Source organism: Chrysemys picta, chromosome 10 (assembly GCF_011386835.1).
Source record: "Chrysemys picta bellii isolate R12L10 chromosome 10, ASM1138683v2, whole genome shotgun sequence".
In the NCBI taxonomy this organism is placed as follows: Eukaryota; Metazoa; Chordata; order Testudines; family Emydidae; genus Chrysemys; species Chrysemys picta.
Window position 1 is genome coordinate 35,116,799 of NC_088800.1, and position 24,740 is coordinate 35,141,538.

The 24,740-nt window shown below is 43.9% G+C and overlaps 1 protein-coding gene across 5 annotated transcripts in view; it reads right to left on the bottom strand.

Moving 5' to 3' along the window:
- The window catches only part of CIB2 (calcium and integrin binding family member 2), a 117,271-nt gene that overhangs the window by 18,455 nt on the left and 74,076 nt on the right, over nt 1-24,740 (bottom strand). For all 5 annotated transcript variants that reach the window (XM_005294487.4, XM_065559556.1, XM_065559553.1 and 2 more), the window contains 2 exons: nt 8,736-8,883; nt 6,250-6,445 (listed from right to left, as the gene is read on the bottom strand). In XM_005294487.4, coding sequence (XP_005294544.1) covers nt 6,250-6,445; nt 8,736-8,883 — 344 coding nt within the window. The remainder of the gene's footprint in view (nt 1-6,249; nt 6,446-8,735; nt 8,884-24,740) is intronic.

Below are 24,740 nucleotides of genomic sequence, written 5' to 3' on the forward strand. Positions count from 1 at the left end.
GATTAGTCAAGTGATGCCTGACATGCAGCCTTTAATGTATAGGAGACTCTCTCATTGACACTGTGGCAGCTCCTCTTGAGTTGGTACATTGTCAATGACCTTCTTCAAGTGATGTCCCTGTGGGCATGCAGCACTCAGTTCCCAGTCAGCATCAGTGAAATACAGTATAAAATTTCATTGCAATGTGACATTTTTCAAATTTTGTATGCTGAATAAATACATGTAACTGCTGTGTGTCCTCCAGGCTACTTACAAGTCATAAAACTAGCCAGTGGTGCCAAGATTAACAGTCCAAATTTGGCTTTACCTGTTTTTTTCCTCTTACAATGCAAGTGTTTGTAAAGTCCATTTAATTCTCTAGACATATATTTTCTCCCCAAGTTCCCTTGTTCTGTTGTTCTTTTTAAAATCAATGCCACCAGTCCAGTGCACACTAACTAAATGCTCTATGTCTGAACAAAGAATTGGGGGAAAACATCTCAGTTTCAAGTTAACAAGGGGCAATTATTATTAGGCACAGATGAGCCCAAGCCTCAAAGTTCAGGGCCAGAACAAAGAGGAAGAATTCGTACCTGGGGCTTTGGTAATGCAAATAGGGTCTGGATCTAAATCCGATCTTCCTCAAAATTTTGAGTATTTAGGTCTGTGGTCTTGGTTCAGTCCCGTCTGAAACATTACTGGTATAATTCAGTCCTCCCTGCATAAAACCTGAGGAACTAGGGAAGGGTGGAATTTACCCATCTACAGGCATTTGTGGTCACAAAAGTGCAGATCCTATGGCTCCATTTCCAACTGGCACACCACCCTGCCCCTCAGGCCCTTTTAGCAGTGATTATTTGTGTAGCGGACACTTGAATGGATGCTCCACTCACACCCCCTCTCTGACATGCAGCCACACAAAGGTAGGTGGTGAATTTCACCTGTTAAACAATAGTTATAATGGACATTTCTATAGATGAAATCTAGTTTTTAAAAATCCCTTTTAATATACTCAGTGTAAATTCACGGCTGATGGGAACTAGTGAATTGAAAATAGATCTTTCCCCTTCACTATCTATACCAGAGAGACTCCTGTACTGGAATGGAGATCATCCTGTACCATAGTACCCACTGTGACACTGTAAGCAAAGCGTGAAATCTTTGCATGATGATGAAGCAGGGGAAGATAGTCCAATGATCAGCAAATCCTCTCCAGAAAGTCTCCTGCATTTCAATTGCATTATCTGCCTTTGGTAGCTATAATGTGGTTATGACTGTAGTATCTAGGTACCATGATAGGCGGAAGGGCTATGTAGAGTATTTTATTAATATACCTCTACCCCGATATAACGCGACCCGATATAACACGAATTCGGATATAATGCAGTAAAGCAGTGCTCGGGGGGGGGGGGGGGGCGCTGCGCACTCCGGCAGATCAAAGCAAGTTTGATATAACGCGGTTTCACCTATAACACGGTAAGATTTTTTGGCTCCCAAGGACAGTGTTATATTGGAGTAGAGGTGTGTGTACAAGTGGAAGCTCTGCCTTTTCACAAGGTTCCTTTAAATACGAAATGTGCAAGGGAAAACATGCATGGTTTCCAGAAGTCCAATATATTGGAAAAACTGGTATGTGTGAGCTAAATAATTGATTTTGATTCTGGTATTAAGCTCAACTTTCCCTTCTTTGCTTAGAGGGCATCTTTCTTGCTCAGTAATAGGCCCAAGTAGCATTTAGAAAACAAAAGAAAATCAATCGCCAAAAATAAAACTAACTGCAGATCCAGAAAAGATTGCAGTATTTAATTATTTTAATTGGTTCTGTATTACCAGTATGAATTATACAATTGCTATAGTCTCTGGCTTTAATTTCATGAGGACAAATTACCACAATGTTTTCATGTATATTCATAAATCATGACTAAGACTAAGATTTAGTCATATGTATTTTTAGTAAAAGTTATGGACAGGTCACGGGCAATAAACAAAAACTCATGGCCCCGTGACCCGTCCATGACTTTTACTAAAAATACCTGTGACTAAATCTTACCTTCTGGGAGAGGGGCGCTCCTGAAGACTGCTGCGGGGGGGGCGGGAGGGGCCAGCGCAGGATGATGCTTCTGCTGGGGCGGGAGACAGCCAGGGCCCCCCCCCCCCCGCTACCACTGGAGGTTGGGTGGCCCGGGGCTCTGCTGCTGCTGGGGAGTGGAGGGGTGGCCCGGGGCCCTGCCACTGCTGGTCTGGTCCGGGGTCGGCCTGTAGACCTGCTACCACTAGTCTGGGTGGGAGGTGGCCTGGGGCCCCACAACCCCGCCACTGCTGGTCCAGGCAGAGGACGGCCTGGGGTCCCCCTGGTCCTTGCAGGGGGCTGTCCGGGGTCCCAGTGCCACCGGTCCCGGAGAGCTGCTCCAGGGCAGTGCCAGGGACCAGCTGCCAGGGACCAGCTGCCAGGGACCAGCTGCCTGGGGCTGCCAGAGCAGCAGCCGGTGCGGCTGGCCCCAGGGCTTCCCAAGGTGCTAGGGTGGTCCTGGGGTTAGCGGTACCAGCAGGCTGCAGAAGTCACAGAGGTCCCAGAAAGTCACGGAACCTGTGACTTCCGTGACCTCCATGACAGACTCGCAGACTTAATCATGACTTACATTCAATAAATTATGCCAATGAATATAATTAATCCAGCCCCAACAAGCACTGAAAAAATCATTGTTACATATTTCCCATTTCTGTACCAGAAAGAGGATGGTCTTCAGTTTAATTCTTTTTTCTACCGTTCTATAATTTTAAAAATCAATACAAGTTGAGGGCTTAATTCCATTAGGTGCTGGGCATCCTTATCTCCTCATGAGATATCAGAGTAAGCACTGCCCTTTCAGATCCCAGAGCATGTTCTTCAGATAATACAGCATTTTGCAGGCCCAGTGGGCGTAGCAATGCTGAGAAGAGACACCAAGCCCATCTGTAAACAAACGAGTTCCATTTCATTTTAAAGGCTATTGTGTTCAGAGCAGGATTTAGACAAAATGTCTGTATTCTGCCTGTGCTAGTGCTCCCAATGTTGATTCCACTGGTGAAGATACAGGTGCCCAGTAGGGAGATATCTTTTACTCATAGGTTTTATGGTCCCCCTGTTATCAGAGAGGACCAGCATGTTGTAAAAAAGTTAATAAATTGAGGGACCTCTGGATAGGAGATTATTCTCTGCTAAAGGGCTTGCAGTATCGTGTCTCTGGGCTCACATTAGGTGTGCCAGCAGTGACAGATCCACCTCCAGAGAGAGAGAGAGAGAGCAAAAAACAAAAAACAAAAACAAAAAAGGAAAGGAAGAGAAAGGTCAGTGTAACTCTTCTGCAGGGAGAGGGAACAGTCTGAGTTCCTCACCTGCCAATACTGGAGCAGGCCCAGAGCAAGCTGGGGCTGAACAGAGAGAGAGCAGAGAAGGCTTGAAGAAGGGCGGTGAGAGCAGGAAAAGCTCCAGCATAGAGAAGAGGTGACAAGAGCAAAAAGAGGGAGAACCCAGAAAAATAAACTCTGCAGCATGGAGCCCTAGAGAGAGCCCATGGAAAGCTGCAGCATGGAGCACTAGAAACAGAAAATGGGGGGGGGGGCAGTTCTACAGGGACAGAGAGACAGATCAAACTACCTTAAAGGACAGAAGCAGCATACATAGAGTCTGAAGCAGAATAAAGACAATAGAGCTAATGGCTCCCATAACAACTTCAGATGCTGTAACTGCTGATAAATCAGTGCGGCCAAAATGGATACGCCATTTTGAGCAGTTTCATGTGGCATCAGAATGTGTAAACAAGAAAAGGGCCATGACAGACAGGGTTACGGAGTTGCCAATTCCCCGACTGTGACAGTGCTGAAAGTGGTGAAAAAGAATCCAGAAAAAGGAAAAGTCCACAGCAGATTGGACAACAGAGCTGCTAATGGCTGATCGTGGCATTATTGAAAAAAAGTAAAAAAGAGCCAGAGAAAGTGATGCTCATGACAGTCATGACTGTGGAGCAGCAGATATTGGCATGTGGTACTGGTCAGAATGAAGTTTCTGCTCCTCTGCTGCCACATCCTACTGAGGAGCAGTTCAATGAAGATCATAGACCACTACTGGATTAATCAGCAAGTTTAACAGATAAGTGCTTAAATGTAGGAACTTTGATGCCAGCCATACTACAGAGGAACCCCAGAAAATAGTGAATTTAGGGATTCTCACAGTTAGGCATCTACTCATGATGGAAGATACCACTTGGGCTGCTTCCAGCCGACAATTTTTTATAATAAGTACTGAGATGTCTACTATACAGTGCTATTTTGAAATTCATCAAGAGGAAGGGATGGTGATCTCGCATATGGCTGTTGTATGTCTGTATCTACACTCCACATATTTCACAATGAAACAATCATCTCCAGGACATTAACATTGTCATATTCCTCTATACAATATGTCATCAGGTCAGCAATGTGTTTCTGTGACTGTTTTACTGTGCCATGGATCATGTTATTTGGAACAAATCTGGGCATTTCAGTAGCACTACCAGTTCCTTGTTAGCAGAGAATTCCAAGAGGAACTGGAAGGGACTGGTATCCATTTATGAACATAATGGCTAAGTTAAATTCCTTATAATGGCTACAACTATAAGCAACAAAAACAAATCTAGAAACAGTCTGCCCTCTCATTCAGGATCTAAAGATGATGACCAAAAACTGTCCTGCACAATGAAAGACCAAGTTCCCCTAAGTAATACTCATGGCAATGCAATTGGGCTAGGAGTTTCCACAGGGGTCCATTATGCAAAGAAGGAACTTGTCTACATCATTTGGGTCTCTAACATTATCTCATGGAACAAATTCCCAGAACACAGGTGTCACAGAGTGAGCTGGCCCTTTAAGGGGATTGGGGATTCAGCCTCATCTGTGGCAGGTGTAGCTTGCCTCCTCAGCTGGAAGGAATGAGAGAGCACAAGGGTCATGTAACTAGGAATCAGGTCTGCTGGGAGATAGGACAGTGGTCATTCAGGGAGAACGGAGCTGGAAGTGAGTGTACCATTAAAGAGCAAGCAGCAAGCCAGGGAGGAGGCCAGTCTAAATATACAGGAAGAGGTCTGGGAAAGGAAAGACAGCTACAGGGCTCAGCTGCTTGAAGTCTCAGGGCCGGAAACCCATAGCAAAGGATTGGCATGGATTCCCCTCATGCAGCTGCCTTGTGAGGTGGTACAGCCATCCCTGCCAACAATGGCACCTCCTGCACCCCAACCCACCCCCCAAGCTAGAGCCTGCAACCCGCATCCAAACTCCCTCCCAGAGCCCGCACCCTAAACCCCCTCCCGCACTCCAACCTCCTGGCTCAGCCTGGTGAAAGTGAGTGAGGGGGGGGGGGGAGAGTGAGTGACAGAGATAGCAGGGATGGAGTGAGCAGGGGGTGGGGCCTTGGAGAAGGGTGGGACAGGGGCGGGGCAAGAGTCTTTGGGTTTGCGTGATTAGACAGTTGGCAACCCTACCGAGCAGCGGGCATATGGAAGCCCTGGTTGTGCTGGAAGAGCTCGCTGGGCACCAGCAGCATAGGCGCAGCACTGCCCAAATGTCAGGCAGACTGCATCTGCGCAGACGTGGCTTGTGCGTGCGTGGAGGCCCATTGACTGTTCTGGGGCCTGGAAATGCTGTCAGTGGGCCTGCCTGAGGACAGTATCATTTGAGCTTTTAAAAGATCAAAACATCTAAGAAAATATCTAAGAAAATCAAATGCAAAGATAATCAAAACTCATTGAGTTCTTGGTCGTCAGATAGTCAGTAAAGTAAGGGATTTCTGCGTAGAGGTCATCCCCTAGTTTGCAGCTGAAGGACTTGGGTTCAGATCCTCAAAAGGTATTTGTGCGTCTAACTCCCATTGAAATTAATAGGAGTTAGGCTTCTAAATACCACTGAGGATCTGAGCCCCGGGGTGTCTTTCCGTTTACACTACACTTTAGGAGATCTTCCAGAATAATAATAATAAATAATAATAATGAATAATAATATAAAAAGGCAAGTATAGGCAAGGCATTGATCCTGGAGAAAGTGCAGACACCTTGGCTGAACACCAGGGCAGAAGTGTAAATAAAAAACCCTAAGCATTGCTGCTTTTCTGTCATCAAAAGAGGGTAAACTGTAACTCAGCCTTAGAGCCTGTCAAATGTTACTCCAGCATGTCAACATTTGGCAAGGCCATCATCTTTCCAACTGCAACAAAACATGTAAAAAAAGAACATTTGATAGTTTTTAAGGCAATTCTTATACCTGAGAAAGTCTGGTGCTTTGGAAATCATATTTTCAAAGTCTGCAAATGCTAGTTTCCCATCACCATCCATATCAGCTTCTTCTATCACCTTCTCACAAACTAGAGTGATTTCTTCTGCTGTTAGCTCTTCTCGTGTCAGTTTGTTGAGGGTTTTTTCAAGGTCAGATTTACAAATGAAGTTATCTGTGTTAAAATCTAAACAAGAATAGGAAGAAAGAAAAGAAGATTGTCAATACCTCTCTCCAGATTAATTTACTCTAACAAAATGGGTACAAAAGAAAACAGTTTAAACAAATGTTTACGTCTGTCTTCAACCCAGCAAACTTGGGGCCAATTTCTCTCACAACAGGTAACTCCCATTTATTTCAACAGGACTTGATTCTGTACGGTACAAGCAAGCACTAGGCCAGCATTCAGAAGATGCTGTACTTGACCAAATATGGAGCATTTCCATCTAACTCAAATCCAAAGCTCTTGGTCAACATCTGGATTCTCCCAAAGACATCTGACCCAGTTTCTGTGGCAAGTGACAGCCTGTATATCTGTTTAGTAGAGCTTATATTCTCTGTGGGTCAACCATTATCAGGCAACGTAATCACATCCATACTTGTAGACTGATCCTGCAATATGTGAACTTCCAGAGGAGATCATGGCATGGAGCAATTTACAGAATCAAGGCCTTATCAAGAACACAGCAGTCTGCTTCTCCATCCATATAACAAATACTTGGGAGGATCAATTAAGGTTTAGAAAGTGCTTTGAAAACAAAGCACTCTATCTGCAGAGTGCTATTTTTAGTGTTACCATTCAGTCCGGGTTTCTGCTAACATTGATGTTTTGAGACACCAACCACAGAAGTGATGGGGGAAATAGTAAATTATTGTACTGCTCCATCTAACATACAAACAGCTAATAAGTTGCCAATAAATCTCCATGTAGCACTTCCATGGTCACATGAACTCAGAACCTAATTGTCCACTGAGTAGCAATATTCCAAGCCTGATGGAACTGTCAGATTTGCAGCCTTGTATGCCTCAAGATTTAGTAGGTTATCTGGCAAGAAAATGTACACATAGCAGGTTTGGTTCCTGCTTGCTTTTCTATGATGGGCTATAGCCAAGTGGTTGACTCTCTCTGCTCTCACTAAGGAAACCCTACACAGGCAAAGGTGGCGAATTATATGGGCCCGTGGTGCACGTGCTCCATCAATATTCAGGAACGTGGGCCCGGCTTCACCAATGTTTAGGCTTACCGTGATTTGGGGGTCCCTGCGCTTCAGCAGGATGCAGGGTCCAGGGCAGCCTGGGGAGTTAGCAGGGGGCCTATCGCTGACAGCAGTGAGCGACCTGGCCCCAGCCCACCCTGCTCTGCTCTGCCCGCCCTGCTGGCTCCCAGCATCACTCGGGGGAGGGGGCGGAAGCCGGAAAGAGGCGGGGAGACCTTCTTAGTAAGTGAGATTCCAGGAGGGGAGACCTTGCTTTGAACTTGGAAAGGTGTGATCCATTTCAAAGACAAAACAAGCTGAGGCAGTAATTTTGTACTGACGGGGGAGTGGAGATATGCTGTCTTGTCCAACTTTGCATCTACCTTTTTTCACTTGTGCTCAATCCTTTTCGGCTGGACCCCAGGATCTAGTCACTAATCTCTAGCTAATAAAGAACTTTCAACCTTTTGATTATTATAGAAATTAGCAGTTTGTTGCCTGAGCTCTGTTATTACTGCTTTGCAAACATCCTGGAAAGCACATGAAGCGGATTTCTCCCAGGAAATTGTTGTGCAAAGATGCACAACAAGAATATTTTCTACAAAATGTTGCCTAAGTGCTAATATAAAAAGATTTGATTCACGTTTTCAGAACCATTAGTGCTTCATTTAGCATTCTTCCATGTGTCTAAAATTAGAAACACAAAATGAGAATTGCGTAGGAGCATCATAATGATCAGCTGTGGACTTGTACAGATAATCATCAGATTTGCAAAGATAATCTAAACAGGCCAGAAGAAAAAAGCAAGAGAAAAATTCAGATACTATCTTTGTGTGAACATCATGCTCTCCGATGGTCTTCTGGTTTCTAGAATTTAATTGATATTGGAAGTCTGAAACAATCTTATTTACCATCTTTGCTGTTGTCACAATGACATATCACAAGATCTTTTGACATTTCAGTGGACTAAATAAAACAGTATATCTAGAGGGGAAGATCCCTGAATTACACTAAGGTCATCTCTAATACCAAAACATCTCTTCCTAGGGTTTGATCCTACATGTGCTTAACTTCAAGAATATAAGTAGTTCCGGGGATTTTAAAGTTAAGGGCATGTTTGCTGATTGTCTCAGCAAATGATGATGATGATGCTCAGCACCTTGCAAAACTAAGCCATTTTGCTTTTTGGCTAAGCACAGAACTAACAGTGAACATCTCTCCTAGGTAGACAGTTAATCTGAATTAATGGAGCCATTTATCTACAGCATCCCCACACATTACCATAGATCTTAAAGGCATAGATTGCTTTGAGCTCTCTGGGAGCCATTTCACTGAGCACAGAAAACATGTCCACGAAGTCATTGAAGCTGAGGTTCCCGTCTCCATCCTCTGAGAAAGCCTCCACAATCCTCTCCTTGAAGGGGTTCTCCTGCATAAAACACATAGGCTTATTTTTAGAACCTGGGACTTCACAAAAGCAGCAAGCCCAGCAGTCACACAGTGCAGCCTCCAGACTCCCCCCTGCAAACTGCAGCCTGGGAGGTAAAATAGGCTGGTGTGGAGAACAGGATGGGGGCAGGTCAGGTAAACAGCCACACAGATACACTGATCTGGATGCCAAATCCTGCTTACCTTACTCATGAAAGTTGTCCCAGTGAAATCAATGGAGCTACTTGTGTGAATCAGGCACAGAAAATTTGGCCCTGGATGAATTAACTAAAATAATAGGGAATTGTAAAGATTGCATGCAACTTGTTTAGTTTTTAAAATCTAGATACAGTAAAAGCTGAGTTATCCAGCACTTTATCAACCAGAAAGCTCCATTAACCAGCATTTCTAATATCTCCCAATACAAATCTTCAATCTAGTAACCGGGACTAGTATACTGCCCAGGAGGTTATGCAATTGCACATTCTGCACTCTACTTTTATGCAAAAGAGGCAGAAGACAAGCAAGCAAGCTGATATCGGGGATTTATTAAAAAAAGCCGCTTCCAGGGTGTGTCATAGGCGTAGGTGCTGGAACTGCAGCATCCCCTGGCTTGAAGTGGTTTCCATTATATACAGGGCTTAACATTTGATTCAATGTCTCTCAGCACTCCCACTATAAAAATTGTTCAAGCATTCCTGGTCATATGGTCATTACAGATTCAGCCCAGTCTCCTACACCTTCTACATCTACTATGATAATTGATGTTGATAATGATGACCCTGAGGCACTGGAAGATCCTGAAGTGTGCCTTCTGAATCATCAAAGAAAGATTAAATTATGTTCAGTATAGTTTTTGTATTAAGTGCATTTTTAGTGAGCTGGGTGTATGCCATGCGCTGCCCATAGTAATATGTACTGTAATAAGATAACCCTATAGAAAACTTTACCTGTATACTCACCTAAGTGCTTCAAGAAACCAACCACTCTGCAGTGCAGTATTACTACTGGATTGGTGAGTACCTGTATACTATTTTATACTTTATTCATTTTATTGTATTCTAGTTCTTTGAAAATTGGTATTCCATTGGTAAGTATAACTTTTAGTAAACCGGAATTTTTAACTAGCTCGCACCCCCGTCTCCCCAACATGCTGGATAACAAAAGCTTTTACTGTATAACAAAAACCTGACACTGTAGCAGATACTAAAACACTTCTATAATATCACTCCCATGCCTACCACCATGTATCAGCTGGTCATTGTTGACTTAAGAGTCAATGTCACTCCTGGAAGTATGGCTTTTTATAGGGGGTAATTTCAAAACTGACTCTGACTTTGAAATCGTGCTGCTCAGTGTGTGGGTCACAGTCAAATGAATGACCTTATCTTTCAGTAAGATAAGGTAATTCTACACTACACTACCACTTATGTCTTAGGTCTACACTACCACTTATGTCAGCAAAACTTGTGTCACTCATGGGTGTGGAAAAAAAAACAACCCAGCCCCCTGAGCGACATAGTTTCACTGGCATAAGTGGTAATGTGCACAGCTCTATGTCAGTGGGAGAGCATCTCCTGTCAGCAAAGCTACTGCCACTCGTTGTGGTAGTTTTATTATATTGACAGGAGAGCTCTCTCCTGTTGGCATAGAGTGGCTACATGAGCAATATCACAATGGTGCAGCTGCATCAGTACAGCTGTGCCACTGTAAGCTCGCTAATGTAGGTATGGCCTTGGTATCTCTGTGGTCAAAGAACTTTGAAGTTTGCCAACTCAGGCATTTTAGTGTATATATATTGCTGAGTATATATTTCCAAACAAATCACATGAATATATTTATGTATCTTTAAGTGGAAAATGAAAGTGACCAAGATGGGCTGTATCATTAAAAAAATATATCATATTGCCTCTAAGTTCCAGGCAGCAAATGAATTTAACAGAATGTCTACAAGGAAAAATATGAATCCATGCCACCCTTTTTATTCAAAAAAGAAACAGAATCAAAGAAGTGTAGGGCTGGAAGGAACCTCAAAAAGTCATTGAGTCCAGCCCCGGCACTGAGGCAGGACCAAGTAACCCTAGACCATCCATGACAGGTGTTTGTACAACCTGTTCTTAAAAACCTCTAATGATGGAGATTCCTCAACCTCCCTACAAAGCTGTTTCTAGAGTTTAAACTACCCTTATACTTAGAAAGCTTTTTCTAATATCTAGTGTAAATCTCCCTTGCTGCAGATTAAGTCCATTACTTCTTGTCTTACCTTTAGTCAACATGGAGAACAATTGATCACAGTTCTCCTTTAATATATGTGAAGAATGTTATCAGTAGGGGCCTACCAAACTCACGGCCATGAAAAACGCATCACCAGCCATGAAATCTGGTCTCCCCCTGTGAAATCTGGTCTTGTGTGCTTTTATCCTATATTATACAGATTTCACGGGAGAGACCAGGATTTCCCAAATTGGGAGTCCTGGCCCAAAAGGGAGTTGCAGGAGGGTCGCAAGGTTATTTTGTGGGAGGGGGAGTGCAGTATTGCCACCCTTACTTCTGCACTGCCTTCAGAGCTGGGAGGCTGGAGAGTGGCGGCTGGAGAGCGGTGGCTAGTGGCCAGGCACCCAGCTCTGAAGGCAGCACCCCACCAGCAGTAGCGCAGAAGTAAGGGTGGCAATACCATACCATGCCAGCCTTACTTCGGCGCTGCTGCTGGCAGCGGCGCTGCCTTCAGAGCTGAGTAGCTGGAGAGCAGCAGCTGCTGGCCGGGAGCCCTGCTCTGAAGGCAGGGTAGCAGTACTGCAACCCCCCCCTACAATAACCTTGTAACCCTCCCACAACTCCTTTTTGGGTCAGGACCCCTATAATTACAACACTGTGAAATTTCAGATTTAAATAGCTGAAATCATGACATTTACAATTTTTAAAATCCTATGACCATGAAATTGACCAAAATTGACAGTGAATTTGGTAGGACCCTAGTTATCAGGTCCCCCCTCAATCTTCTTTTCTCAAGACTAAACACATTTGGTTTTTTAACTTTTCCTCATAGCTCAGGTTTTCTAAACCTTTTATCATTTTTCGTTGCTCTCCTCTGGACTCTAATTTGTCCTCATCTTTTCTAAAGCATTGTGCCCAGACTTGGACACAATACTCAAACTGAGTGCCAAATGCCAAGTGAAATTGGACAATTACCCCCCATGTCTTACATACAACACTCCTGTTAATACACCCCAGAATGATATTAGCCTGTTTTGCAACTGCATCATATTGAACTAACACTATACGTTTTACAAGAAAATAAACAGTACATTTTGGAAATCAAATATATATATAAAAAGGGACACTCCGGATTGGTAAACTTGAATTACAGCCTACTTCTTTGTTATGAACTTGCACAGATTTTTGTAGAATCCATGTGGTCCAAAAAGGACTGTGGTATTGTACAGTCATGGCTGGGCCAAATATACTACTGGCACCACACTTCCATAGTACCCTATTTCTTTAGGAGCAATTATTTATATGATGTATCTGGTTTTCATACCCTTTTTTCCTAAGCCAAACAGAAAATACAATGCCAGCAGCAGCCCTACCTTCCTAAATCACTCTACACCCCCAGCTCAGTGCTTCTATACAATGTAGCGAAACCAAATATGGGGGGAAAGACAGAATGACATGAGTCATGACAAATGGCAAATAAAAATTAGTAACACATTAAGGAAGAGATCTTGTGTGTCATTTTAAAAAACTCAGAGACATTATTTGAATGGTAACAATCGTTCTGTTGACGTTGCTCTCCTGCCAATACCGAATCACTATGCATTCCTACGGCAATGAGTTTAAGTAATCCCAGCGGCCTTCAAAGGAAAACTGCAGGCACACGATTGTGGCATTCTGCTGTAAATGATGGATTCCCACTTTATATGAAGTTGACTGCATCTGAAGAAGTGGGTTTTTACCCACGAAAGCTTATGCCCAAATAATCTGTTAGCCCTGGTCTACACTACGAGGTTAGGTCGATTTTATAAGGAATGCCTCTACACATCCAACCCCAGTCCGTCGACCTAAAGGGCTCTGAAAATCGACTGCTGTATTCCTCTCCGACGAGGGAAGTAGCGCTAAAATCGACCTTGCTAGGTTGAATTTGGGGTAGTGCAGATGCAATTCAATGGTATTGGCCTCTGGGAGCTATCCCAAAGTGCTCCAATGTGATCGCTCTGGACAGCGCTTTCAACTCCAATGCACTAGCCAGGTACACAGGAAAACCCCCGGGAAATTTTGAATTTCATTTCCTGTTTGGTCAGCATGGTGAGCTCAGCAGCACAGGTGACCATGCAGTCTCAGAATTGCAAACGAGCTCCAGCATGGACTGAATGGGAGACACTGGATCTGATTGCTGTATGAGGAGAAGAATCTGTGCTGGCCGAATTCTGATCAAAAAGAAGAAATGTTAACATATATGCCAAAATCGCACAGGGCATGGTGGAAAGAGGCTACAACAGGCACACACAGCAGTGCCACGTGAAAGTTAAGGAGCTCAGGCAAGGACAAACTACCAAGCTACCAAAAGACAAAGGAGACAAACGGTCGCTCTGGGTCAGAGCCCCAGACATGCCACTTATACGATCAGCTGCATGGCATTCTGGGGGGGACCCTACCACTACCTCACCACTGTCTGTGGACACCTGCAAGGGGGGAGTCTCACGCAACAGGGAGGAGGATTTTGTGGATGAGGAAGAGGAGGAGGAGGAGAATGCACAGCAGGCAAGCGGAGAATCCGTTCTCCCTGGCAGCCAGGACCTTTTCATCACCCTGGAGCCAATGCCCTCCCAAGGCGTGTTCCCAGACCCTGAACCCAGAGAAGGCACCTCTGGTGAGTGCACATTTGTAACTACACTACGGGTTTAAAAGCAATTGTGTTTAATGTTTGATTTTCCTTGAAGACTTGGGATGCATTCGCGGCCAGTACAGCTACTGGAAAAGTCTGTTAACGTGTCTGGGGATGGAGCGGGAATCCTCCAGGGACATATCCATGAAGCTCTCCTGAAGGTACTCTGAAAGCCTTTGCGGAAGGTTTCTGGGGAGGGCTGCCTTATTTCGTCCTCCACGGTAGGACACTTTACCACGCCAAGCCAGTAGCAAGTAGCCTGGAATCATTGCAGCACAAAGCATGGCAGCGAATGGTCCTGGGTTTTGGTCGCATTCAAGCAACATTCGGTCTATATCTTTTTGTGTTAGCCTCAGGACAGTGATAGAATTCATGGTCACCTGGTTGAAATAGGGGAATTTTTGTAAGGGAACAGAAAAGGACCCTGTTCATGCTGGGCTGTTTGCGCTTGGCTAAAAGGGATCATCCCAGAGAATAGCCACACGGTGGGGTGGGAGGAGGGGTGTGCTGCACATCCATCCGAAAACAGCAGCTCCTCCTTTTAAACAGCAAACCCAACCGGCATTTCTTGCTATGGGAAAGGAAGGTGCTGCAGTTTGAAACCATTCCCACATGGTATGAAGGCGGAAGAAGCTAACCCCGCGTACTCTTTGGCTTACCATGGCTGCCTGGAAACCGAATTCTGTTGCCCAGCCGTGTGTGATGTGTCACCATACTGGCAGGCGCTCAATATAAAAGGCAAAATGCAACCTTGTACCTAAAGCACATGTGCTGTCTGCTGTGATTGGCTTGATTCACTGTGAAAGAGTCTCCCTTTTGTTCTCAGAAATGTATCTTCTTAAATTCTACTCTCCCTTTTTATCCCCCCTGCAGGTGCAAATGTTTCTACACTCCCCCTATCATCTCTGTCCCAGAGGTTATCGCAGATTAGAAGGCGAAAAAAACGCACTCGCAATGACATGTTTTCCGAGCTCATGAAGTCCTCCCACACTGATAGGGCACAGCTGAATGCATGGAGGCATACAGTGACAGAGGCCAGGAAAGCATAAAGTGAGCATGATGAGCAGAGGCAGGAGGTGATGCTGTGGCTAATGGGGGAGCAAACAGACATGCTCAGGCATCTGGTGGAACTGCAGGAAAGGCAACAAGAGCACAGACCGCCACTGCATCCACTGTGTAACCGCCTGCCCTCCTCCCCAAGTTCCATATCCTCCTCACCCAGACGCCCAAGAACGTGTTAGGGGGGAGGCTCCGGGCACCCAGCCACTCCACTCCAGAGGATGGCCCAAGCAACAGAAGGCTGTCATTCAAACAGTTTTGATTTGTAGTGTGGCTACAATAAGCAATGTGGCCTTGTCCTTCCCTCCTCCCCCACCCCACCTGGGCTTCCTTGTCAGTTATCGCACTTTTTTTTTTAATTAAAAAGAATTTTTTAATTAAAGAAAGAATGCATGGTTTCAAAACAATAGTGACTATTTACTTTGCCAGCTGTGATGAAAGCGGGGAGGGTTGTTGGCTTACAGGGAATTAAAATCAACAGAGGGGGTGGGTTTGCATCAAGGAGAAACACACACAACTGTCACACTGTAGCCTGGGCAGTCGTGAAACTGGTTTTCAAAGCCTCTCTGATGCACGGTGTCTGGCTGCTCAAAATTGTCCGCCAGGCGATTTGCCTCAACCTCCCACCGCCATAAACGTCTCCCCCTTACTCTCACAGATATTATGGAGCACAGATTAAGGTTTCATAATATTTAAAGGGAAAAGCATTTTCACATAAACTGTGGGATTGTGTTCCTTCCTAGTTTCTTGTGTTCCCTTCAGCATTCATTGTTTAAAAAAGAGCCATTGTAAAATTCAAAACCTGGGTTTAGCTTGTTAAAAAAACTTTTTCTGTCCTGTCACAATATAAATTAGAGAGAGAGAGAGAGAGAAGCAGGAAAGAACCGTTAATGCTGAGAATTTTGCAATCTAATAGACTGCTTGAACATTGGTCTGGTGGATTGAAATCATCAGACCCCTTTGGATGGGCTTATTACATTTGTCATTAATCTTTAGGCTCATTATTTTAACCCACCCTTTAACCCACCTTTACTATAACCATTACCCTTTCTATTGATTTTTGGACATGCTACAATGTATATTATGAAAAGCTGTCCTGGAATACAATGCACCAAGGCAGCACCTGGCCATTACAGTATGTGTAATTATATGTAAGCTTTTCTGCCATTCTAGTTATGAATTGTGACATGCAATTTGTTGTTTACACCTCTAACATTTTTCTCCAAAGCCTTTTATAAAACATTCATGTTCTGCTTTAATCCCATCCATTTTGTATTTATCTGTGGTTTGATCAGTGAATTCAGAACACTGTGTACTGTGAGCATGAGCTGATTGCACGTTGGAAATACTCAGGGCTGTGAACAGGTCAAGATAACCAAGCAGGAGTGGCTTGGTTGTTATTAAGAAATGCCTTAATATCAAAACAAATCTTGAGAGTATTCTCCCTTCCGTGTGTGCACATAAATCCCCTTTGACTTTAATGGAGCAGTGTCACTGCATCAACAAGAGAATACTATGCTATGTGGACTACTGAGGTCATGTTAGGATGTTTTAAACAGAAATGGACTTGGCCTGAACTGGTCAGAATGAGAAGTTCCCCAAATTTTGGGGTGTTTTGGTTTGGGCCCATCTCTATTTTTAACTTGAGATGTTCATATCATGGATGGATGCTTTAAACAGCTAAAAAGTTCACTAGCAGATGTGACCATCGTCTGCTGATAAAAAAAAAGTTGTATAACCAAGGGCTGGGGAGATGATTATTTAAATATTTTTAAAACGTCTGGGTCCATCCTGTCTGTCTTTCTAGATATGTATAAGGGAATTTTATAGTCTACAATGTGCAATATGATGGTAATCAAAGTTAACATATGAAAAGCAATGCACATTGGGTAAAAAAAATAGAAATACATGTCATTGAGGCCAATAACTTAGCAAAATTCAAAAAAAGATTGGACATTTATATGGATAACAAATATCCAGAGTTAAAACATACACCTTTTCAATTAACAGTGTCAGCTCAGGGACCTGGACATCACTGTAGACAGCTCAATGAAGGTGTTAGCTCAATGTGCAGCTGTAGTCAAAATATCAAATAAAATGCTAGTATGCATAAGGAATGGGATGGAAAAAGATTGCATTATAAATGTTTTTGTGTTATGTAAATCAATAGTGCAGATTCATCTGGAATGCTTAAGACCCATATACTAATACCAAGAGGAGTCATAGTTGTAGACAAGCAGGGCCGGCTCCAGGCACCAGGCAACCAAGCCCATGCTTGGGGCGGCACCTAGTAAGGGGCGGCCAATCTTGGGGTGGCGGGGGGCGGCGCGGCATGGCATTCTGTGGGGGGGCGCTCTGGCGGCGCGGTGCTCAGCGGGGGGGGGACGCGGGGCGCGGGGGGGGCGACGCGGGGCGCGGCGCTCGGGTGGGGTTCTGGCAGTGTGGCGCTCGCGGGGGGGGGGGGTGCTCCGGGGGCGCGGCGCTCGGCGGGGGGGGTGCTCCGGGGGCGCGGCGCTCGGCGGGGGGGGTGCTCCGGCGGCGCGGCGCTCGGCGGGGGGGGGGTGCTCCGGCGGCGCGGCGCTCGGCGGGGGGGGGTGCTCCGGCGGCGCGGCGCTCGGCGGGGGGGGGGGGGTGCTCCGGCGGCGCGGCGCTCGGCGGGGGGGGGGGGGGGTGCTCCGGCGGCGCGGCGCTCGGCGGGGGGGGGGGGTGCTCCGGCGGCGCGGCGCTCGGCGGGGGGGGGGGTGCTCCGGCGGCGCGGCGCTCGGCGGGGGGGGGGGGTGCTCCGGCGGCGCGGCGCTCGGCGGGTGCTCCGGCGGCGCGGCGCTCGGCAGGGGGGGGTGCTCCGGCGGCGCGGCGCTCGGAGGGGGGGGGAGGAGTGGGGCGTGGTGCTTGGCGGGGGGAGTGTTCCGGTGGCGTGGCGCTCGGCACGGCGGGGCGGCGCTTTTTTTTGCTGCTTGGGGCAGCAAAAAAGTTAGAACCGGCCCTGTAGACAAGGGCACTATAACAAAGCCCTGGTCTACACTATGAGTTTAGGTTGAATTTAGCAGCCTTAGATCGATTTAAGCCTGCACCCATCCACATGACGAAGTCATTTTTGTCAACTTAAAGGGTGCTTAAAATCGATTTCTGTACTCTTCCCCGACAAGGGGATCAGTGCTGAAATCAATATTGCCAGGTCGAATTTGGGGTAGTGTGGACGCAATTTAAGATTTTCAGAGGAGCCTCTGGGAATTACATCCCCATCTCTCACTGATATGAGCTGGACTCTTAACATCCTTAAATGTTGAGAGTTCCAGCCTCTATGGCCCGAGGTCTCATTGGCCATTTTTTGCTTTTATACTAAATCTCCTATGTTTCAGCTTTGACATTGCTATTCAAAGACTTGCCACTCTGTGACATTCCCAGGTGACTCCTTGACCAGAGAGCACATATTTTAGGTTTGGTTTATGTCACCACTTGGCCTTGAATATAGTATGGAAAAGAATAAACGTCTTGACCCCACTTGCATCTACAATAATAAGTGCAATAATTGATGTAGAAGCAGGAGAAAAGTATCTTTGTAGCCTTTAAAAAGGTCCCTTATCTACTGACATTTCCCAAAATACTAATTTACTCATGTGGATATGGATTCTAGTAAAGCACTTGACTAGAAAGGGAAAGGTGGAATTGCTAGCGCTTGATGATTAATTCTTAAGTAATTGGACAAATGTCACCTCTGGTCATGGATTGCTATTGAGCAAACTGCAATTTTTTCAGCTGTATTCATTAATCAAAATGAATTTACCGCATATTTGCTGCAAATAATTCTTGTCTATAGCTTGTTTTACCAGTTTTCTGGGCGATTTAAATGAATATTTACTGAATATTGTTTGTGGTCATACCCAATTCTAGTAATTTCCTTTACATTCTAAGCTTATCTAGGGAGGGAACTTGGGACAAATTCTGCCCTAAGCTATACCTGTGCCTCCAAATTGATTTCAATGTGGGTAGGTGTGTATGTGACGGGTTGGATCACAGAAACCCCTTGGGAACTGATGTGCTGGGACTACTTCTAACCCAACAGAGGGTCCTGTGGCACCTTTAAGACTAACAGAAATATTGGAGCATAAGCTTTCGTGGGTGAATGCCCACTTCATCACTTGCGTCTGATGAAGTGGGCATTCACCCACGAAAGCTTATGCTCCAATACTTCTGTTAGTCTTAAAGGTGCCACAGGACCCTCTGTTGCTTTTTACAGATTCAGACTAACACAGCTACCCCTCTGATACTTCTAACCTGTTTTCTCTTCCAGTTTGGGACTCCAGAAACTTGCCTTGTTTGAGCCAGACATGCTAGCCTGCTGCAAACACAGGTCCAAGTCTGAACCATGTCCCCCAAAAGCTGCAGGCTTAATTGAAAACAGCTTAAGAAGTGTTCCTGTCTCCAACACCCAGATGCCCAGTTCCCAGTGGGGTCCAAACCCCAAATAAATCCATTTTACCCTGTATGACATAGCTTGTATGACATAACTGGAATATGTTTTACCCAAGCATATTCCCATAAAGCATTATGGGGTGCAACATGAGTGTAACTAGCAGAACTCAGGCCCTTGTTATTTTATTTTTGCTTGTAAAGCACAATACACATGCATGATGCTAAATAAGGATAATAATACCCTAGTAGCCTGAGTGACACATGGAATGTACATGCATACCTTTCCCAGACTAAAATCTCTTTTGTTTCTACTTTCCTCTTTTATTGATCTGGATGATCAACTGTCTGTTTGATTATCAACCAGACTACCTCCCCTACATAATGAAAACGAAATGCCAAAAATTGAGATTGAGCTTGTCACACAGCTCTTAGATGCTAGCTAAGATCATGTTAGGTATCAGGTTAATATCTGATAAGTTCTTTAGCTAAGGCAGAGGAATAGATGCAATGATCTAATAAACTTTTTCTATTGCTAACTGCAATGACATATTTTAGCCAAATGTGCAACCATTTCACCATAGGGAGCAAACAAAAGACACTGGGGACTATTGTATCCTTAGCTCAGCACAGTGTCTTTCCAGATCAAGAATTGCTCCAGTTCTCTGGCACCTCTGCTCAAAAATCCAGCTCATGACCAGCTAAAGGGTTTTTCTTATTGTCTGTGCTGCTTTATCCAGTGGCAGTTCTTGGGTTTCTGTTTTACTATTTGCCACATTTCAGAAAGGAGCAAAATGTTTAAACATGTGAATGGTCCAATGGACAGAGCACACAAGCCATATCAACACAGGGAGAAGAGCTCAGACGAAGAATCAAAGGTGTAAAAATGGTCTTGAGCATCCCTGCACTGCAACCCCCCTGTCAGGGAATAGTGCAGGGGACCTTGGAGCCAACACAGAGGGATGTGGAGATCCAACCATCCTCAGTGGAATGGTTCGACGAGAATGCTGTAGGACCCCCATGTGGATGTTTCTGCAGGAGCAGGTTGATAGGGTTACCAGAGTCTAAGGCATTGTGGACAGCAGGTGGAACAAAAAGACTCTCTCCAATATAAGCTAACTCTAGAAAGTGAAGTTACCAATGGCTTTTCAGTCACGAAGCTATAGTCAGGCATGGTTTATATAGGACAAGATGATCATGTTGGATGTGTCCATCTAGTCATAAAGGAAGACCTCTGCTCAGCATGTTTCAGCTGAATGTGAAAAACCCTCAAGGTCCAGGCTATTAGTAGTGCTGCCCATTTAGGATTAAAAAAAAGACCCCTGATATATTACCATGTGTTTATGTAATGGAACTGTTAAAATTTAGAGAATCTAGAACCTAATTTAACAGTGGTGGGATAAATTGGCATAGCTCTATGACTTCAATAGAACACACAGATTTACATCAGCTGAGCATCTGGCCTAATACGTGTATATATTTTCCTATCCCAACACTGAATCCTCCTCAGACAATAGAAGCTCTTCTCTCACTTTATCATTAATTAATGCATTATTCCTGGCAGATTAAGGTTTGTGACCGTCAGCAAACTTTCTCTCCTTGAGTTATGGAAGTTGCATTTAAATTCAGCCTGGCTCAACCATTAGTGTGTGTAGTAGTGATCCCTCTTCCTCTACATCTAATTCCCTCTGAATCTAATTTAGAAAAGTGCATTATTGATTCTATCTATTTATCAGATCCTGCGGCTGTGGTGCTGAGCTCAGTCTTGGCAGTAACTACAAATGATACAAAAAGAAAAAAAAATGTAGGAGAAAAGCCAGGTATACTGGAAATCTCTCAAATTTACTTAGAATTCAATAGATATTTTGTTTGTTTCTTTTTAGAGAGACTCAGATGTTAGATTTATCTTCAACTCTACGACGCTGAAAAGCTACTGATGGGAAAGACCACTACAGCAATCTCTTTGGCATTACATTTGGAAAAATTGCAAATGCAGAGCTAGATTATGCATCTTTTCTTTGCACATAAATCAAAGGGACCACTGCTGTTAGACTGTAAGCTCTTTGGGCAGGGGCTATTTTTGTTCTATTTGTATGGCCCCTAGCACAATGGGGTCCTGGTCCATGACTGGGGCTCCTACGTGCTGCCACACTACAAATAAATACAAATAATTTTTAAGACAGCCCTGGCAAAAATAGGAAATCAAATCCCCTCCTTCCAACCAAATTCCTCACAGGAAGCAAATTTGTCAGCGACTGAAATATAGGCAATCTCTTTACAAATAGTCTGAGAGTCAGTTTCTCAACCAACAAAAATTTGCAAGCTGACAGCAATCTTTTCAAGAAATCTACAAACTCTTATGAAACTGAAAAATAAACTGTTGTGTAATAACCACAAATTTGACACTGAGTTTTGTCATACTGTTTTCACAAAAGCAAGTTCCAAGAGTTTCATCCAGCTCCTTTCTCCTATAAACTCCTTCTCAAAGCCAACCAAGAAGCCTTAAAGGTTTTGCATATTCTCACTGAGAAGACCAGATAGATTCTGCTGAATTTAAAGGTAGTTATGAGAACTCTGGCCCATAAAGAAATACTATATAACACTATTACATCCTATTCTTTTTCTAAGCAGCCTGCCTCAATCTTAGGAGGGGGAGTCTTATTCCTGCAACTCAAAATCTGATCACATTTTAAAAAGAAACTTCTGTCTTATGCCTCATTAGTAATTTAGGAACAAGTATGTTCTATTGGAACTATACCTAATCAATTGATATTCTCTCACGGTAGGTAGCTTCCTAGAGACTTCATCATTTGGGGCCTGTCACTGGATGCACCACTCACTGCTGAGCTGGTGACTCCTCCTGGTCACTCTGGGGATTAGTTCTCAAGGCCAACGGCCCCATCTCATATGACTGACATCACATGGGAGCAGAACTGAGGTTTCTCAGTTGTCCTAACAACTTACTTTTTGTAGGGTCACTAACCACTATCTGACAGTTACATTTTTTGTCGGTGCCATCCAATTCTGGATTCATATCACTGAACTAAAGCCAAAGGGTTTCATATCCCATTACCAATACCCAGAGCTCTTCAGTTACCCCACTTCTTCCATTTGGTGCTTATGTAAAATGGAAAGTGTGCTGACTCTTCATATAAACTCCACAAGCCCTTAGATTCTGCCATGATGGGCGAGCTGCCAGTATGACAGATTAGAGAGATACATTTCATATCTACGTAAAATGTCCTTGCGGGGGATGGATGAGTCAAAGAAACTGTTTCTAAATCAAACAGCCCTGAGTGATAACTGGATTTCTGACAGGGGCATAATTCAGTTTGCATGCAATGTTTCTGAAAAAGCAGCAGCAGGTGGAAGGCTAAACACAACTGGGGACATATTTCCATTCTGAATAAGTATGTTAAATGTGAAGCACATGCTGCTTTACCCTCCTATTTACCACGTATGTGAGATGGTTAGTTTCTTCAGATCAACCACCTTTCACTTTGTGTCAACGTAGATTTGGCAACTGGCATTATCTGGTGTATAACATAGTGCCCCAAACAACAATACTTTGCACTTGTGTATAGGACTATTCATCCAGTAATCTGACAGCAATTCAGAGCAGTGAGTAAGTATTATTCCCATTTTACAGATAAGCAGACTTATCTGATATAGACAGGTATAGAGGGGCCAAATCCTTGGTCCCACTCTAGTTGCCTTGCACCACCTGAGTGACACACAACAACTGGAAACTCGGTGCATCTGGCCCCCTCATTATTCCCCCAGGAATCAGGAATTCCCTAGGAATAACAGAGCTACCAGAGACGCTTTATGCCATCCACCCTTGCAGCCAGAGAGGAAGGCTGTGTGGACAGGTTACTTTTGCACGCCATAGACCCCTGGCTGCTGGAATGTCCCCTTCAGGCCACAGGCAAAGGCGCATAAATTAAAGCAACGTGGGTGTTGCTCTAAGTTACACTAGGGGTTGGCTGTACGGCTGGGGAGCAGCAAAAGGAGACTTTAAACCACCTTTGTTTTCCCTCCCCTCTCAGCTGCACTGCATGTATCTTGTCACAACTGAGGATCTAGCCCAAAGATGTAATTGGTTCTGCTGGGTGCTGGACACTTCTGACAATCGGGCCACTGATTTAAGTGCTGAAATATGGATTTAGGAGCCTAACTTTAGGCATTGAAGTCAGACAATCTTAGTCAATATGTCTAAAGCTATCCACTAAAAAACTGAGGTATCTAAAATTAAAGGCCATATTTTAAGAATGTGGCTATTAATCTCTGTGCCTCAGTATACCTACCTGTGAAATAGGAATAATACTTACCCACCTTTAACACATGCTTTGAGCTCTATGAAAAATATTTTATAGATTTAATAATAGGATATTTTATGTAAAAGGACATAAGTGACTGATTAAAAGGGTTCTGAAATAAATATTTACTGCTCCAAAATAGTCTATTCATATTATGAGCTATTAAAATGTTCTTTATTGTGACAAATGGTAAAATTAACAATTCAACATTATGTTTTAAAACATATCATTTCACAGAATGTTTCAGAAGAATAATGGTTCTTGGAATATTGCATATATTATAGGTTTGTAAATAAGTAATAAACCTCGAATTGCCCACATTTTGTCTTTTGTTCCTACTGTCATGCTATATATCATGGTGAACATGGGAGGGAATCTTTTTGGATTCATGGATTATCTACATGTTGTCCCACATTGTTAAAATATCACTAATTTTCTTAAGAGGTGAGTTGTGAGGTGCCAGGGAATGTTTGGTTGGATACATAGCATTATCATGGCAACCAAGGGTAGAGGCTTCCCGTATAGCTGGTATGCCTAATTAGTAAAAACCATTCTGGGGCTGGATTCTGATCTGGGTGGAATTGAGTTGCCTAGCTTCATGAGCTGGGGCTGAACAGCTGAACTTCAGGGTAGAAAGTCTATTTGTCCTAATTTTAGAGTAACGAGTTAAATCACACATTGTGACTTTGATACAATGTAAGGTAGATAATCACTAACGTCAAAAAAGTGACGTGTGATAAAATTTGAATATCAATATGTTATAATGCTGGTAACAGTGGTATTTATGATACTGATGGCATTCAAAAGGTTGATTCACATGAGGACTTTTTTCTGAACTTTTTGGTAAAGTGTTTCTTTGTTACGTTTTTGGTAACAACTTTGAAAGCCTTCTGCATCTTCTTGTACCCTCTCTTATCTCCTAAAGGGTTAGCACATAATGAGAATTTATAAATACTACAAGACTCATGTTTTGATCTTGCTAAAGAAATCAAAGTATCCCAGCACAAAAGAACCCTCAGTTAACCTCCAATTTTCTTCCTGAATCTTACTACTAACCTACATGTTTTAGGCCTCCAGCAAATCATAATTATGCCAGAAGTTCTCAAAAAAGTCTTAAAAGATCTTTTTATAAAATAAATCCTTACAGGTTGAAAGCCCTTCATTTCTCTATTTACATTAAACAAATTA